Source organism: Rhinoderma darwinii, chromosome 12 (assembly GCF_050947455.1).
Source record: "Rhinoderma darwinii isolate aRhiDar2 chromosome 12, aRhiDar2.hap1, whole genome shotgun sequence".
NCBI lineage: Eukaryota > Metazoa > Chordata > Amphibia > Anura > Rhinodermatidae > Rhinoderma > Rhinoderma darwinii.
The window spans coordinates 82,838,474-82,857,139 of record NC_134698.1 but is presented as its reverse complement, the minus strand read 5'-3'; the positions used below and the strand labels follow the sequence as shown (position 1 = coordinate 82,857,139).

Genomic DNA, 18,666 nt, shown 5'->3' with positions numbered 1-18,666 from the left:
TTACATCCTGTATTATACTGCAGAGCTGCACTCACTATTCTGCTGGTGGCGTTACTGTGTACATACATTACATTACTTATCCTGTACTGATCCTGAGTTATATCCTGTATTATACTCCAGAGCTGCACTCACTATTCTGCTGGTGAAGTCACTGTGCACATACATTACATTACTTATCCTGTACTGATCCTGAGTTATATCCTGTATTATACTTCAGAGCTGCATTCCCTATTCTGCAGGTTATCGGAAATACTCATCAAGCTTGCCCGAGCGCTTGTCCGGTTGATGTCAGTCATGCAACAGATCCAGCAACTCTATTTCTATATTTTATTTTATCATTTTTCGTCCCGATGGTGGTACAGAAAAATCAACGCAGATGTGAACAGGGTCTAATATGTATGGGCATCTTAAGAAAGGGAGCACTGCACCCAGCAACTAAAACAACTTGTTACAATGTATCAGTGCAGGTAAGAGCTATCAGACTGGGTTACAGAACAGAGGCAATGCTGCATTTATCTCACAGAGGATGGTCCACACTGATACATTGTAACCAGGTCTCAGCTGTGTGAGCAGGTCTAGGTCAATACACTTAAAAACTTTTTTCTTTTTCTCAAACCACAAACAAAAATAGGAAATGAGACGTCACGGGAAGAAGAGAACGGAATTAGGACGAGATGCAGATTTTACAAATTGGAGCGCTGCAAACCGGCAGCGACCGTCACAGAAGTGTTTTATTCAGTATTTTACAAAGACGCGACTGTACAGGGGCCACAGGGGCCAGCGACTAGTCCTCCAGTAACAGATCCAGCTCCTCCAGGGGTAGTCGCACTCTCAGCTCCTTCTCTATCATTAAATCAATGATTTCTTGTAGCCGATCCGGGAAATATTCGACAGCGTCCAAATACAAGACCTGCCGGCGAGAGGACAAAGAACGGCTGAATACCAGTCATCCGCCTACTGACCACAAGAGGAGGCTATACTGCAGTCAATAGGTTATGTTTGCTCCAGGGAAAGCTGGGTGACTGTTCATATGGGGGCCATGACAGCTCCTGCAGTGGACGTTCTCCGGCTTTTCTAGAGTCCTGAATTGTACATCTGCCTAGTAATGCAGAAGCAGGTGATGTATAATTTGGAATATTTACCATTCAGGAGTCTGGGAAAGCTGGGTGACAGCCTGTAATGGCAAGGATAGCGGTCTAGAGAGAATTATCTGTAATATAAACAGTCAGAACTCCAACCCAATACATTTTACCTGCACTGATACATTGTAACAAACACAAAGAGAATTGTGGAGAGACTTTATCTAAGAGGGAATTGTTCATATTGTGGGGAATCTTTACACCTATGTTTATATTTTCTCATATAACCGATTCCTCATTTGTTGGGTGGTCTAGATAAGAACTCGGGGTACAGTTGTATTGGGTTTATAGGGTTGACCATTGCTCACCTTTGCCCAAGGACAGCTCTGTACGGCCTTGTAGAACAGCCCTTGGCTTCTGTCCTGGTGCCCCTGAGAGACCTGCAATACAAAAAGGAGGCACCATGTGGATGGGTTTAATGATGCCATGTCCTTGTCTTCCCCCTGCATGAGAGGAGCTCAGAGAGGCTGTTAGAGCATGTCTGTCCCCAAGCTTGCTGACAGTTTCTATGGACAACCAGCCGAACATTGAGTGCAGCTCTGGAGTATAATGCAGGATATAACTCAGGATCAGTACAGGATAAGTAATGTATGTGCACAGTTACTCCACCAGCAGAATAGTGAGTACAGCTCTGGAGTATAATACAGGATGTATCTCAGGATCAGTACAGGATAAGTAATGTCATGTATGTACACAGTGACTCCACCAGCAGAATAGTGAGTGTAGCTCTGGAGTATAATACAGGATAAGTAATGTCATGTATGTACACAGTGACGCCACCAGCAGAATAGTGAGTGTAGCTCTGGAGTATAATACAGGATAAGTAATGTAATGTATGTACAGTGACTCCACCAGCAGAATAGTGAGTGCAGCTCTGGAGTAGAATACAGGATGTAACTCAGGATCAGTACAGGATAAGTAATGTATGTACACAGTGACTCCACCAGCAGAATAGTGAGTGCAGCTCTGGAGTATAATACAGGATGTAACTCAGGATCAGTACAGGATTAGTAATGTAATGTATGTACACAGTGACTCCACCAGCAGAATAGTGAGTGCAGCTCTGGAGTATAATACAGGATATAACTCAGGATCAGTACAGGATAAGTAATGTATGTACACAGTGACTCCACCAGCAGAATAGTGAGTGCAGCTCTGGAGTATAATACAGGATAAGTAATGTAATGTATGTACAGTGACTCCACCAGCAGAATAGTGAGTGCAGCTCTGGAGTATAATACAGGATGTAACTCAGGATCAGTACAGGATAAGTAATGTAATGTATGTACACAGTGACTCCACCAGCAGAATAGTGAGTGCAGCTCTGGAGTAGAATACAGGATTTAACTCAGGATCAGTACAGGATAAGTAATGTATGTACACAGTGACTCCACCAGCAGAATAGTGAGTGCAGCTCTGGTGTATAATACAGGATGTAACTCAGGATCAGTACAGGATAAGTAATGTGAGTACACAGTGACTCCACTAGCAGAATAGTGAGTGCAGCTCTGGAGTATAATACAGGATGTAACTCAGGATCAGTACAGGATAAGTAATGTATGTACACAGTGACTCCACCAGCAGAATAGTGAGTGCAGCTCTGGAGTATAATACAGGATGTAACTCAGGATCAGTACAGGATAAGTAATGTAATGTATGTACACAGTGACTCCACCAGCAGAATAGTGAGTGCAGCTCTGGAGTATAATACAGGATGTAACTCAGGATCAGTACAGGATAAGTAATGTAATGTATGTACACAGTGACTCCACCAGCAGAACAGTGAGTGCAGCTCTGGAGTATAATACAGGATATAACTCAGGATCAGTACAGGATAAGTAATGTAATGTATGTACACAGTGACTCCACCAGCAGAATAGTGGGTGCAGCTCTGGAGTATAATACAGGATATAACTCAGGATCAGTACAGGATAAGTAATGTAATGTATGTACACAGTGACTCCACCAGCAGAATAGTGAGTGCAGCTCTGGAGTATAATACAGGATATAACTCAGGATCAGTACAGGATAAGTAATGTATGTACACAGCAACTCTGCTGTTTATGGAAAAGTATTTTCTATGGGATCTGTAACATGGGGATCAGAGGTGGAGATTCCCTTTAAGAGATGGGTTGTCTTGTGACACTATAACCGGGCCATCGATGTATGTAGCCCCCCCTCACATGAAGTAGTTGGACATTAAGCTGCTTTGTGAAGACCAGGACGACTTCCTCACCATGAAGCATAAATACATCCTCCAGAGCAGAAGGCAGTGGGCTCCCCGCTCCGTGGCGAGTCCGCGTTCAAACAGCGCCTTGATGCGATTGGACAGGCCTGTTTCCGGCATGACGGCGTGTACGTCTCCTGTGTCCCCCCTGAAAAACACAAAAACAACAACATTTCCGTTACAGAAGGTCAGGACGTGAACGGATTAATTCTAATTTATGCATTTTCCTTTTTTTCCTTTCATATTTATGAAATTATATTTCTTCCATGGAAAATGAATGAACAAGGGGTTTTCCAGTTTTGTGGTTAACCCAAAAGTTACATTCTAATAGATTTTACATTTTGATTCCTCAACATTGTTAAGATCTCGGCTTGCTGTGGTTGAATGGGAACATTCCTTTTAACATTCAATGATGTAAAACTAATCCTAACCTAGTCCTGCTCACATAAGTAATCAATTTGTTACAATGTATCAGCCTAGCCCATCCTCTAACAGCAGCACAAATGCTTTCTATCCAGTTTGCTACAATGTATCAGTGCAGGTAAAAGTGACCTAGACTAGATACAACTAAAGCAAACCCTCAGCCGAGAGAAGTAGAAAGCTGCACGATTACTATACTTTGGCTAAACAGTGTCAAAACCACACGCAAATTTATGCAGTTTTGCCGCAGTTTTACGATGATTGTTGTAATAATCTACGGAAAGAATCTCAGTAAAACCGCATTAAGGAGTGGTCAGATTTTCAGACTCTGGATGTAAACAAGAATGTTCCTTTTCACAGACAGCAAGCAGAGATCTTGAAGCCGGTGAGAAATTGAAACGCAAAGTCTATTAGAAAGTTGCAGAACTTGCCGTGATAAATGCATTAAAGGAATTGTCTCACGAGGACACATTTCAATGAATGTCCGACCATGTTCTGGCTCAGAGGGGGCTCCGGAGCAGGGGACCCTCCTCTGTGATGTCCATTCATTGACAGGAATTAGCAGCAGGTATACTATAACCACGTCACCTCTGCACAGATTCCAGCAGCTTTTTCCTGTCTTCTTCCGTTTTAATGGCAAACAGATACGGCTCCAGAGCGTCGCTCGCCCTCCTGACACCGTCGATGAACCTCCTGGCTTTGTTGCAGTTGTGAGATTTGCCCTCGGACTGGATGTAGGACTTCCATAGGGTGACATTATGGGGGTACAAACGCAAAGCGGCCATTAAGGCTTCCCTGAGAGGAGCCCGTGGGTAGACGCCGACTTTCATGTGGTACTTAAGTAAGTTTGTGTGCATCACAGCGATCGCCTGCAGGGGGCTCCAGGAGCCTTGTGCTTCATCACATTCTCCAGCAGGGAGCGCCAGCGAGTCAGAGACCTGCAGAAACACTGCAACAGCCGAGTCTATTCCTACAGTGAGATACTGAAAAAGTGCGAGACAGCCGGTTAAAGCGACCAGCGCGGGGTCTGCCGACTGCTTCAAGGAGTCTTCCAGCGCCCGCTCATACGATTTCCTCGCTTTTAATACGCTGACTGCAGGAGCCGACCCTGTATAGGGCACATATGGGGAACGGTCAGCAAGGCTAGTGAGGATGTGGACTGCCCGGGAACCGGCCTCGTACCCTGGTTGTGCCCCCGTCTCTGCTTCCAGCTCCGCATACAATAAACAGAGGCTTCGTAACTGCTGGTCCTTTAACCCTCGGCTGCCTGCAAGTCCAATGGCGGCATCGAACACCTTCCTGGCTTCCTCTGTGTTCCCCAGCAGCCACTCCAGGAGAGCGTACTCCTTCCAGAGCGCCAGGCTGCTCCGGTTCGCTTTCTCTTTAAGAAGTCCTTTTGCCAACCTCTTGCTCCTTTTTCCTTGAGATTTCAGTTTTTTCTTATTTTTCTCCTGCAGGCACCGAACCACCTGAAAACGAGAAACCGAAGACGTCACCATAAACTTCTATTACTAACCTGTCTATATTACCAGGACCAATGGCGGCTCGTTACAGTGTATCAGAACTCTTTTTTTTGTAACAAGTTCTACAACTGTGTTAGTTGGACGAGATCAGGAAGAGACGAGAATATTTCCATTCACTGACAGCAAACGGTGTAAACTGGTAACCTGTCATACCTTGGCTATTTCGTACTGAAGCCAACAGACAGAAAGCTTCATCTTCTCCTCCACCGTAATGCAGGACATGGCGGACTGGAAGACGTCTTGTATGAAGCGCTCTCCTTCCTTACACTGACCGATTTGCGCTCTGCCCCTGCGCATAGTGACAAGATGGCCGACGGCGCCAACTCCAGACAGGGGGAGTTCATGGGACGTCAGCATCCTCTCGTAAAAAGGGATGTGGTCAAAGATGGAGGCATCGTCCAGGTAGAGGTAGAAAGAGGTAGGGGGCGCTCTAGAGTCACAAGGAACTCCCAGGAACTGCAGGAAGGACAACACGAGCTGGAACTTCAACTCCGCACTGGAAATCTTGAACATGGAGGGACCAATGTCATCAAACAAGACCTGAAATAAGAAATAAACATGAGAGATCAGAGAATCCCAATCTGATGCCCCAGAGGGTACGAGGAATAGCAGCATTCCTCTAATCCGGCATCGAAACGTACCCGATACTTCTACTTCTGATCACGTGACATTCAAGATTATCATGAAAATTGTACATTAGTGTCAGATTATCAGAATTTCTGGATTATCAGATGCCGGATTAAAGGAATATAACAAGATGCCAAATCAATAATGTTTCAGAAAAATGGTGAATGCAGCTTTGGATGTGACTGGAGTATAAGACAGCCTATAACTTGTGAAGTATAATGGAAGGGGTTTGTGTCCTCACCTGTCTCTCGGGGTCCTCACAATCCTCCTCGGTTTGTTTTTTGGCCGGGTCCGGTCTCCACGGTATCCAGTGTCGGGCCTCGCGAGCGCTCTCCACGTTCAGCCAGATTTCGGACCTGGGGCGGCTTTTATCTTTGATATCAATCTCCTCTTCCTCATCCTCATCTTCCTCCTCATCTGAGGCAGAGAAGAGAAATTTATCGCACATTCCGTCACTGTACAATGAAAACTTCTTACATTTACATACTTTGGCTTTCAGTCTTCGCCGTTTACAAGATCTTTGATTGCTGTCAGTAAATTGGAACATTCTTGTTTACATCCAGGAGGCAAAAATTTGAGAGATTGTTACAATGTATCCGGTCTAAACAATTCTCTGTGAGGTAAACAGTCTGGACTATATACAGACTGATAGTTTGTTACAATGTATCAGTCTGCAATCCAGACATGGTCTATACTGGATGCATTGTAACAAACCCTCAGCTGTGAGAAGTATTAGGTAAGGACAGGCTTCCAGCTCCTAGATGTAAACAGAAATGTTTCTATTCACAGACAGCAAGCATAAAACTTGAAAATGGTAAAGAATTGAAAGACAAAGTCTATTCTGTAGTTTTAGAACTATTAACTATACAGTGATTCAGCTTTTTGCACATGGAGACCCCCTTTAATTAACGGTCACTGTTGCTATGGAGCAAGCGAGGAGTAAATGAAATGTCAGCGAGACGGAACCTGCGCTTTATATTCTGATGTCTCCGGATACTAGAGATAAGAATTACCCAGGTTATTAATGATGACCCAGCCGCCCTTCTCCTGCTGCCTCATCCACGAGCTCCAGCCTTTGGCCCCTTTTTCTCCAAATCGAGGTTCCCCGCTGTCCCAAAAAGGCTCAAAAAATTCCACCTGAAATAAATAAAAAAAAAATACAAAAAATACAATACATCATATCTTTTAATTTAGTTTGTAGTTATAAACTTCTCATACAGAATAATTTACTTACATATTTATTGTAGAATAGCAAACGTAATACTACTGAACTGTTATAAATCTTATAATATCTCTCAATTACATCACATCACTTATCCTGTACGGATCCGGAGTTATATACTGTATTACACTCCAGAGCTGCACTCACTATTCTGCTGGAGGAGTCACTGTGTACATACATTACATTACTTATCCTGTACTGATCCCGAGTTACATCCTGTATTATACTCCAGAGCTGCACTCACTATTCTACTGGTGGAGTCACTGTGTACATACATTACTTATCCTGTACTGATCCTGAGTTACATCCTGTATTATACTCCAGAGCTGCACTCACTATTCTGCTGGTGGAGTCACTGTGTACATACATTACATTACTTATCCTGTACTGATCCTGAGTTATATCCTGTATTATACTCCAGAGCTGCACTCACTATTCTGCTGGTGGAGTCACTGTGTACATACATTACTTATCCTGTACTGATCCTGAGTTATATCCTGTATTATACTTCAGAGCAGCACTCACTATTCTGTTGGTGGAGTCACTGTGTACATACATTACATTACTTATCCTGTACTGATCCTGAGTTATATCCTGTATTATACTCCAGAGCTGCACTCACTATTCTGCGGTTTATGGTGAATATATCTATAAGTAAATGGTACATTGGTGATCAGAGGAGGATGTTCTATATCGCGACATTCATACTGTTTAGAAGACATTTATTATACACAAGTTTTCTACCATCACATATTCCCCCGATCCTATAAAAGTAATTAAACATCCCCGGCACGGTTGGCAGCAGTGGAGTTTGGATTCAGGACAGATTTATGTGGAGCTTCAGATATAATAGTCCACAATCCAGTCCTTGTGTGGTTTGTCCTGGCAGAGAACAATCTCTCAATACAACATTTCTAATTAAACGTCTTGAAGGAGCGGCTGGCTGCGGAGCGCAGGATCGTCGCTCTACAATCTGTCGCGGTGTTCAGCCGGGTCTCCCATGTAAATATCAGCCTCGTGAGTCATTACCAGAGCGGCCGCAGTGACCCTGCACTTCATCATCATCATCTCCGCAGGGGTCATTGTTAAGAAAACTTCCTGCCGCCACGAGGTTCAATTACCCACCGAGAGCAGCACAAGGGGGGGGGGAATAGATTGTGCAGACCTAATGGGTTAAATTAAAGGGATACACTTTTTTTTTTTCCATTTTAGATAAGGTTTTTAGGGGAAGCAATCGGTTTGGGGTGCATTCAGCTAAGCTGTAAGGGGTGTCTCTGTCAGCACCGTGTTGACAGATTCCAATTAACAGCCAGAAGTGTGAATGCAGCTCTGGATGTGAGTGGAGTATTACAAGCTGCAGCGTTCTCTGGATTTGCCTTCTAGATTATGAGCCCAGCGGAGTCTGTATGTAAGCGATTGTCTTCTACGGCTATAACAAATCGTTCAGTAAGACAAAACTAAGAGGAAGTAAATCAGATAGAACGTGAAGCGTGGGCGGCGGCGGCGGCGCTCAGGTCACCGCAGATTTACCTGCTCTTTTGTGGTCATGGCCTTCACACTGTCCGGTTTATAGAAAGTGAAGTCGATAAGAGCTTGAAACAAGGACACCGCTTTTTCGCAGTGGCCGGCCTGGCGCAGGAAGTGACACTGCTGGAGGAAAACGTCTGCCAGGGAGAGAAGATTACGAAGCTGCGTCACTACATGGATAGGTTATATACGACCCTACTGACATCATCCAGTCTCATGTAAAAAAAAGAAAAGCTTGACCACGGTATAACGAGAAGTTCTGCCCCTTTCTAATAGACCGTGTTTAATTTACTCACTGCTTGCTGTCAGTGAATGGCATATACAGGCTGGAAGCCAGTCCTGACATAGTCCCTCTCATACATAAGAGGGATTGCTACAATTGTATCCAGTCTAGACAATCCTCTGTGAGCTAAACACAGCAGCACAAATCTCTCTCCTGTCCTCATAGTTGTTACAATGTATCAGTGCAGGTAAAATCTATCAGTTTATCTCAGAGAATTGGTGAACACAATGAGTATGGTGCAGTACTGGCACTCCGACTGTAGGTGGCAGCATTACTCCATCTTTCTAGACCTTAAAGTGTAAAGGTATGTTCACACGGCTAAATGACCGAAAAATCGGCAGCAAAACGCCTCCAAACATCTGCCCATTGTTTCAATGGGAAAAACGGTGTTCTGTTCCGACAGGGCATTTCTTTTTACGCGGCTGTTTTTAAAAAAATGACGTCGAAAAACAAGTGCATGTCACTTCTTGAGCCGTTTTTCATTGACTATAGAAAAACAGCCATAAAAAAAGTCGCAAAAAACACGAGTTTGATAAAAAAAAACGGCATGAAAACGCTCCGTATTTTGTTAACCCTGTGAATATACCCTAACATACATTTTGATTGGTGGGGGTCCGAGCACTGAGACCCCCACCAATCGCTCAAACAAAGCGACAGAAGTGCTACTGTGAGTGCTCAGCCGCTTCAGGTCTGTTCGGCTTTTTCCGAAAATCAACGTATCGGGGTACGGACTCAATAGAAAGTCTATGAGCCCCGACTCCGCTACATCGGCTTTAAGTAGAAAGCTGAACAGACACGAAGCGGCGGAGCGCTCACACGAGCACTTCTGTTGCTTTGTTTGAGCGATTGGTGGGGGGTCTCAGTGCTCGGACACCCACCAATCCAAACGTCGGACATGTCAGAAGTTTTTCAATCGTTTAGAAACCCTTTTATATTACGAATATGACGAGGTCTAAATATTCTGAGCGGATATTAAAGTCTCGGTGTTTTTACCCGAGAACATCGGATATAAAGAGTAAAGAGCCCACTCACGGTACATGCTGCGCTCGGTGCCGGGCACGGCGGGGTGGGAGAGCATGCTCCCGTCATGTACCGCAGACAGCGTGCGGAGACACTTCCCGTAGACGGCGTTCACTTTGGACACAGAGAAGGTGCTGAACTGTCCCTGGGAAAACTGCAGATATTTCCGCCAGAGTTGGGGGTCATTGGGGTGAAGAAAGATCAACTTCTGCCACTCTTTAAGCAGCGCCGCGTTCTCCCAGAACTCCTCGCACAGTCGCAGCCGCGCCAATTTCAGCTCCGTGCTGGCCGGGTTACTCTCGATGGCTCTCTCCAGAATAGACAGCTTCTTCTCCAGGACCATCTTTAGTGACATGCGGTGGCTGTCCATCTCGCTGTCACTGGTGGAGTACATGCTGGGCTGGTGGATCAACTCGTCCTGCAGGCAGAAGAGAGAGTAGTAAGATTTGTCAATCTGGACTCCAGGAAAGCTGGGTGAGCACCCCTGTAATAGCCGTTCTAGTCGGGGTCACCCAGCTTTCCCAGGACTAGAGGATAATTGGGATGTGTGATCACTCCAGGCCGCATATTTACTCTATACATGAAGTATGAACAGGGCACCTGAAAGGAGACAAACTCCATCCACGTAGTGATGTCTCCGGGGTCTTCCCGGACCCTCCTGTTGTAATCCTCCACCTTCTCCAGGACGTTGGTGTCTCTGGGCTCCGGCGCTGGGGTCTTGCTCTCTGGGCCCCCTCTGCCTTGCAGCCACATTGCGGTGGAGGTGTCGTACACCCCCAGCGGATTCACCCAGCTGACGGGACCCCCGGAAGAGGCGGCTGCGGGGTCTGGGTCACAGTTCTGCACTGGAATGAAGCCTCTGGGGCCGTGGTCCGCACCGTCCTTACTGCAGGACACGGACTCTGCCCGGGCCCGCAACGTCTGCACTGCCGCCCTGCTGTAATAGCGATCTGCCCTCTTCTGAGACGTCTTCTTGTTGTTTGCGCCCTCCCAGGTGATCTGCTGCTTCTTGGGATTCATCCCCAGACAGGAAGGAGTTCTCCTCTTATATCTGTGCAGGGGAAACACGAAGATATTTACTACTCCCCAGTTATATGATGAATAGGACGCATGGCATTTCTGCAGGTGGTGGCACTTAAAGGGACAGTTCACTAAATGAAAAAAATTGACAGTTTGCAACTATATAGAATTTTGACTAACTGTGCTTTAAGGTTTTATACTCTAGTCACACCCAAAGCTGCAGCATTCCTGGTAACTATTAGGATGCAGGAGCTCACATCTCTCCGTTGCCCCCTGCTGGTGTAGTGTTTGTGCAGACTATATTCTGCTGTGAGGCATTGTGGAATATGTAGTGGTTAATCCACTGCTAGAGATTCGTCTGTCCGCACAGTGCTGGGAAATTTCAAGTGGCTGAACGCAGCTCTGGATGTGACTGGAGTATAAGACAAGGTGCATCTCTCTTATCGGACTAGTGACCAAACAGCTTAGCCCTGTTACCGGTCACTTCCTACAACCCACTGCTCTGTGGTAACCAGCAGAATTGTGAGTGCAGCTCTGGAGGGGGGTCTGGACTCGTGCACCGCTGGGTTCCGGCATTATCTTTTAGGCCCGGGCCCCACAGCGATTTTACATGCCACCATTATGGCACTTTACAATGAGAGTAGATTGCAGGTGATCTCCCCTGATGTTGAGCTTTGGGGGCATGACTTGGTACGTGTAGACGTTGCGTCGCGTGTCCATTATTATCCTCACCTTACAATGTCTCCTCGGTACAGCGACTTATACTCCCAGTTTGCCGGATCGGCTTTCTTATCAATTGAGAACGTCTCCTCTGGTGCAGACTGAACTTCATCGCTGGCGGCTGATCCCCGAGTGTCCTCCCTGCAGACGCAACAGTCACAAACCCAGCAGCATTAACGAAGACGCAGGATATTTAACCCCTTATACAGCAGACGGATGTGCGCTCAGTGACGGCGCAGGTTATTACACAATGTAACGCAATTCATGTTCCATCTAAAAGGATAACATTAGGGTAGGTCATCAATGTGCCCGACCCACGGGACCCCCAATGATCAGCAGAAAGAAGGGTCTGTGGCGCTCTCTGGAGATGTAGCTGTGACGGGTACTTCAGCTCTGGCCCATTCACTAGAATCATGCGGAGCGCAGGTACCAGCACTGCTACATGTCTGGAGGTGCCGCTGTGTCTGGATAAAACACGTTAGGGGTCCGCAGTCCCCTCCTCTGCGGGGCCCCGGGGGGGGGGGGTTAGACACCGACCAATCATAAGGGAGAATCCCTGCAGTCACCAGGACGTTAACTGAATATTTTCAGTGAATAATAAGAATTGCTCTATACAGACTGATAGGAATGGTGGAGAAAAGCTGCTGCAGAACTACAACTCTCAGCATGCCAATTCCTATTGGTTTTCCTACAATGAGCATCATCCAAGTGGTCAGGCAGCCGGCCACCTCCACAATCACTATGTCTAATGTCGGCTCTGGAACTTTTACCCACCTGGCAGCGCCCACCGGCTGAGGGTCCTTTAAATCTCTGATGGCGCCCGAGACCGTGGATCTTGCATCACGCTCATCCTCCTCCTCCTCGCTGCTCCTCTTCTGCTTTTTGTGTTTCTTTTTCTTCTTTTTCCTCTTTTTTCTCTCTCTTTTGGCCTCGGAGTCAGAAGTGTCGCTCCCGGAGGTCTGGCGTTTGGGGTCATTGCTGTAAATAATACAATATAACGCAGGCGCTTATAAGGGTCGTCCAGTCTTATGGAACTAAAGATGAATTTCTGAAACTTTCCTATAGATTTTGCGTTTCCAAATTCCTCACCTGATACATAGTTAACCGATAATACGCTGGCTGCGTACAGATATATACTGCTCCCCCACTGACCTCTATAATAAAGCTGTATGCAGGCAGTTTTCAGCCTCTGGATGTAAAACAAGAATGTTCCAATTCACTGACATCAAGCAGTGATCTTATTAAAGGTGAGGAATTGAAATACAAAGTGGATTAGAAGTTGCAGAACTTGTCATTAAGCTTTGCTCCAGCCGCAAACCCGTGACATAAACCAATGGGACTGACTTTTTCTATACATTGGCGCGATAGAAACCTATGGGAAGATTACGGTATCATTTTGTATGTTTTTTAGTATAGAAATGTACCAGACGTCTGTGATGTGAACAGATCCTTACTACATACATGATCGCTGGTCCTTCAGGGGTTAAATACGGATTACCACAGTAAAAATAATAATGAGTAGTTACCAAGAAGAAAAAGAAATGCGCTAAAGAAAATACCGGAAGGACGCAGCTTCTGAGGCTACAAAGAGGTTTCCCTGCACCTAGCGTTTGGATAAGATTACCTGCCCAAGATCTCTGCTTGGTGTCAATGAACAGGAACATTCACGTTTACATCCAGAGGCAAAAAACCTGCCCAGACCAAATACTTTTCACATCTGAGGGTTAGTTCCAATTGTATCCAGTTTACAAAATACTAATGACAATTTTACCTGAACTGATACATTGTAGCAAACTATCGGGACAGGAGATTGGATCGCATTGCTACTTTGTTGGGCTCACAGAGGACTGTCTAGACCCTAGGTTCTCAATGTATGGTACGTGTGGGGGTACATGCCACGTCTGTAGGGGTTACTCGTGCATGCTGTGCAGTACAGTGTATGATCAAAGACTTGGGGGTACTTTGATGTCATTTGAGTAAGGGGGTACTTGGCTTAGGAACATTGAGAAACAATGCTCCAGACTGGATACAACTGTAACAAATTCTCAGCTGTTTGAGTAGAATTACCTTGGTACAGGTTTTCAGCCTCTGAATAAAAATTAGACATGCAAGATGGGCGAGTAATCTGGCTACCAAGGAAGGAGAAGTATGCAGCAATGTGGATGCAGGAGGTATCACTAGATCACATTCAGGAGTCTGGGAAAGCTGGCTGACAACACCCAGACATAATGGCAGTCATTAGTTGTCCCCCAGTTCTCCCCCCCAAAAAAGACATACTTGAAAAAAACAAAATGTGTATTTAGCGATACATACCCCACTCAGACAGATAATTGGGCAAAGTTGCCATTTAGGACTCTAGGAAAGCTGGGTTGTAATTACAGACGAGTGCATTGCCAGTTCATAGAATACAATAAGTAGATTGATTGGCCTGCTATGCTCTTCAAATAATCTAAAGAAACCCTGAGAGAAGCTGCAAAAATCATCAAAACTATCTAGCCACTTAAGGCCGGATTCACACGAGCATGTGCGGTCTGTAAAGGACGGAACGTATTTCGGCCGCAAGTCCCGGACCGAACACAGTGCAGGGAGCCGGGCTCCTAGCATCATAGTTATGTACGACGCTAGGAGTCCCTGCCTCTCTGCAGGACAACTGTCCCGTACTGTAATCATGTTTTCAGTACGGGACAGTAGTCCCACGGAGAGGCAGGGACTCCTAGCGTCGTACAGAACTATGATGCTAGGAGCCCGGCTCCCTGCAGTGTGTTCGGTCCGGGACTTGCGGCCGAAATACGTTCCGTCCTTTACGGACGTAACATGCTCGTGTGAATCCGGCCTAAGTGTTTCTGCTTCTGAGAAATCTGGGTGACACCTTAACCCCCCGCCCCCTCCAGGGAATTGTTATCACCCAGATTTTAACAGACGTCATTGCAAATCTAAATTATACAACAATACAAAAACCAGGAATGTATCATTAGGCACAATCAGGAGCCTGGGAAAGCTGGGTGAGATTCTGTTTTGTGTTAGAGGCAAAATCTCTTTGTCCTCTATCGTCACATCAGCCTAGTTTGCTATTCAGGACTCAAGGAAAGCTGGAGAGGAGCCGTACTGGTGGCCCCCCAACTTTTCAAGTAACAGATATAATGGCTTATACAGAGGTAAGCGTTGCACCCAGTGGGTTGTTGGAGAAGTATTAGGGTATGTGCACACGACCTCTTTTCAGACGTAATGGCGGCGTTTTACGCCTGAAAAGACGTCTCCAATACGTCGGCAAACATCTGCGCATTGCCTGCAATGGGTTTTACGATGTTCTGTGCAGACGAGCTGTCATTTTACGCATTGTTGTCAAAATACGGCGCATAAAATGACGGCCGCGTCAAAAGAAGTGCAGGTCATTTCTTGGGACGTTTTTGGAGCCGTTTTCTCATAGACGCGAATGAAAACAGCGCCAAAAACGGACGTAAAAAAAAGCAGCCAAAAACGCGAGTTGCTCAAAAAACATCTGAAAATTAGGTGCTGTTTTCCCTTGAAAACAGCAACGTATTTTGAGACGTTTTTGACTCTGCGTGTGAACATACCCTTAGGGTATGTTCACACGCCCTATTTATGGCCGTAATTCAGGCGTTTTACGCCTCGAATTACGCACAAAAAAACGGCTCCAAACATCTGCCCATTGAATTCAATGGATCTTACGGTGTTCTGTGCAGGCAGGCTTTTTTTTTGCCCGCCGCTGTCAAAAGACAGCGTGTAAAAAGACGCCCGCCTCAAAGAAGTGCCTGTCACATCTTGGGAAGTAATTGGAGCCGTTTTTCATTGACTCCAATGAAAACCAGCTCCAATTACGTCCGTAAAAGACGCCGCGAAAAACGCGTGCACTTGTCAAAACGTCTGAAATTCAGGAGCTGTTTTCGCCTGAAAACAGCTTCGTAATTTGAGACGTAATTGGCGTTGCCGTGTGAACATACCCTAACTCTCATCAGGCTCTGCCTCGTTGTGCTGTGGTGAATATGATGAGACTACCTGGACAGTGGAGGATCAGGGTGAGAGGGTGGCACAGCGTGCTGTGTGCGCTGGTGCAGGGACAGGGCGTCCTCCGTACAGAAGCTCCGATTATTCAGCCAGTCCAGCCCTACAGAGGAGACATCAATAAATGAGACGACACTGCAGCTCAACCACAACCCACAAGGGGTATCTGGCAGGGGTGGAGTGGAAGGGTACAGGGAACTTTTGTATGGACAGAGAAGTGCAAGGGGACACAGATAGGGGTGAAGGGGTACAGTAGGTTTCTGACAGGAGTGGAGGGGTACAAGGGGAGGGGTGGCACAGGTGGAGGGATGCAGGGGGTATCCGGCACAGGTGGAGAGGCGCAGAGGGTATCCGGCACAGGTGCAGGGGCGCAGGCGGTATGTGGCACAGGTGGAGGGGCGCAGGCGGTATGTGGCACAGGTGGAGGGGCGCAGGGGGTATGTGGCACAGGTGGAGGGGCGCAGGGGGTATGTGGCACAGGTGGAGGGGCGCAGGGGGTATGTGGCACAGGTGGAGGGGCGCAGGCGGTATGTGGCACAGGTGCAGGCGGTATGTGGCACAGGTGGAGGGGCGCAGGCGGTATGTGGCACAGGTGGAGGGGCGCAGGGGTATGTGGCACAGGTGGAGGGGCGCAGGGGGTATGTGGCACAGATGGAGGGGTGCAGGGGGTATGTGGCACAGGTGGAGGGGCGCAGGGGGTATGTGGCACAGGTGGAGGGGCACAGGGGGTATGTGGCACAGGTGGAGGGGCGCAGGGGGTATGTGGCACAGGTGGAGGGGCGCAGGGGGTATGTGGCACAGGTGGAGGGGCGCAGGGGGTATGTGGCACAGGTGGAGGGGCGCAGGGGGTATGTGGCACAGGTGGAGGGGCGCAGGGGGTATGTGGCACAGGTGGAGGGGCGCAGGGGGTATGTGGCACAGGTGGAGGGGCGCAGGTTGTATCCGGCACAGGTGGAGGGGCGCAGGGGGTATGTGGCACAGGTGGAGGGGCGCAGGGGGTATGTGGCACAGGTGGAGGGGCGCAGGGGGTATCCGGCACAGGTGGAGGGGCGCAGGGGGTATGTGGCACAGGTGGAGGGGCGCAGGGGGTATCCGGCACAGGTGGAGGGGGACAGGGGGTATCCGGCACAGGTGGAGGGGTACAGGGGTACCTGGAAAGAGTACAGGAAATATCTGGGGTACAGGTGGTCTCTGACAGGTATAAAGGGGTACAGCGGGTATCTGATAGAGGGATCCCAGGAGAACCCTAGCAACGGTGAACAGCGCCGGGGGATCTCTGAGTGTTACCCGTTTGCTCAGGGGCAGCGCCGTCACTGGAACACCCTGCAAATGCAGGAAATAAAGCCATGTTTGCGTCTCTATCAACAATCCCGTCGCACACAATCTACGTCACATATTTTTCTTCCGAACTACCGCTCCCAGAACGCACTGCGACCGGAGACAGCTATTCACTACGGGTGAATCGTCGCACTGACTCATGGGATATGTGGTCCCAGATCCTGCTACATTCAACAAGTGTAATGTCACGTAACCTCCACTAAGAAACGTAGAAATGACGAGAATAAAAAAAGAGCAGAAAAGTTACAAAGTTTCATAAGATAAAGTCACGTGATAACAACACACTGGACTGCCCCTTCTTCTGGGGGCTGGGGCTGATGTGATGATGTACAGATCGTTTTGCATCTACTACACGGTCTTGGTACTGGGGCACATAATATCTATCAGCACTGGCGCTACAGCCGAATATGTCGCAATGGATCTATTCCTCAAACAGATCGGTGACAACCAAAATGTCCACCAATACCAGTGGGAAAATACGCCTAGAAATACCGCACTATAGAAGCAGAGATGTATCAATAGGCCAATCAGGTGTCTGAGAAAGCTGGATGAGGATATGTAGGATCAATACTGAGGTTACTGCAAACAGATTTATTATTGGGTTCAATTAGAGCTGTATACATCTGTACGTAGTTAGCGCCCCCTAGTGGTGGCTGCAGCAGGATGTTATATAAAGCTATGGGAGCTGTATATACAGTATGTAGTGAGCTCCCCCTAGTGGTGGCTGCAGCAAGATGTTATATAACTATGGGAGCTGTATATACAGTATGTAGTGAGCTCCCCCTTGTGGTGGCTGCAGCAAGATGTTATATAACTATGGGAGCTGTATATACAGTATGTAGTGAGCTCCCCCTAGTGGTGGCTGCAGGGAGCAGTATGTTATCATGTACCTCTATGGGAGCTGTGTATATCTGTATGTAGTGAGCTCCCCCTGGTGGTGGCTGCAGGCAGCAGAATGTTATCATGTAACTCTATGGGAGCTGTGTATATCTGTATGTAGTGATCTCCCTCTAGTGGTGACTGCAGGCAGCAGAATGTTATCATGTACCTCTATGGGAGATTTATATATCTGTATGTAGTGAGCTCCCCCTAGTGGTGACTGCAGGCAGCAGAATGTTATCATGTAACTCTATGGGAGCTGTATATATCTGTATGTAGTGAGCTCCCCCTAGTGGTGGCTGCAGGCAGCAGAATATTATCATGGTACTCTATGGGAGCTGTATATATCTGTATGTAGTGATCTCCCTCTAGTGGTGACTGCAGGCAGCAGAATGTTATCATGTAACTCTATGGGAGCTGTGTATATCTGTATGTAGTGATCTCCCTCTAGTGGTGACTGCAGGCAGCAGAATGTTATCATGTATCTCTATAGGAGCTGTATATATCTGTATGTAGTGAGCTCCCTTAGTGGTGACTGCAGACAGCAGAGTCTTATCATGTAACTCTATGGAAGCTGTATATTTCTGTATGTAGTGAGCTCCCCCTAGTGGTGACTGCAGGCAGCAGAATGTTATCATGTACCCCTATGGGAGCTGTATAGATCTGTATGCAGTGAGCTCAACCTGGTGGTTGGCTGC

The 18,666-nt window shown here is 47.1% G+C and overlaps 1 protein-coding gene across 1 annotated transcript; it reads right to left on the bottom strand.

Annotated features, from left to right (window-relative positions):
• Nucleotides 1-313: 313 nt before the first annotated feature.
• On the bottom strand, nt 314-17,153 carry NRDE2 (NRDE-2, necessary for RNA interference, domain containing). Its single transcript, XM_075844368.1, has 14 exons — nt 17,039-17,153; nt 15,746-15,854; nt 12,503-12,706; nt 11,741-11,869; nt 10,589-11,039; nt 10,001-10,406; nt 8,689-8,822; nt 6,950-7,073; nt 6,178-6,353; nt 5,463-5,849; nt 4,375-5,255; nt 3,376-3,514; nt 1,448-1,519; nt 314-910 (listed from the first exon to the last, which is right to left on the bottom strand). The coding sequence occupies exons 1-14, from the start codon at nt 17,097-17,099 to the stop codon at nt 785-787; spliced, it is 3,399 nt and encodes a 1,132-aa protein (XP_075700483.1). The 5' UTR covers nt 17,100-17,153; the 3' UTR covers nt 314-784.
• Nucleotides 17,154-18,666: the final 1,513 nt, after the last annotated feature.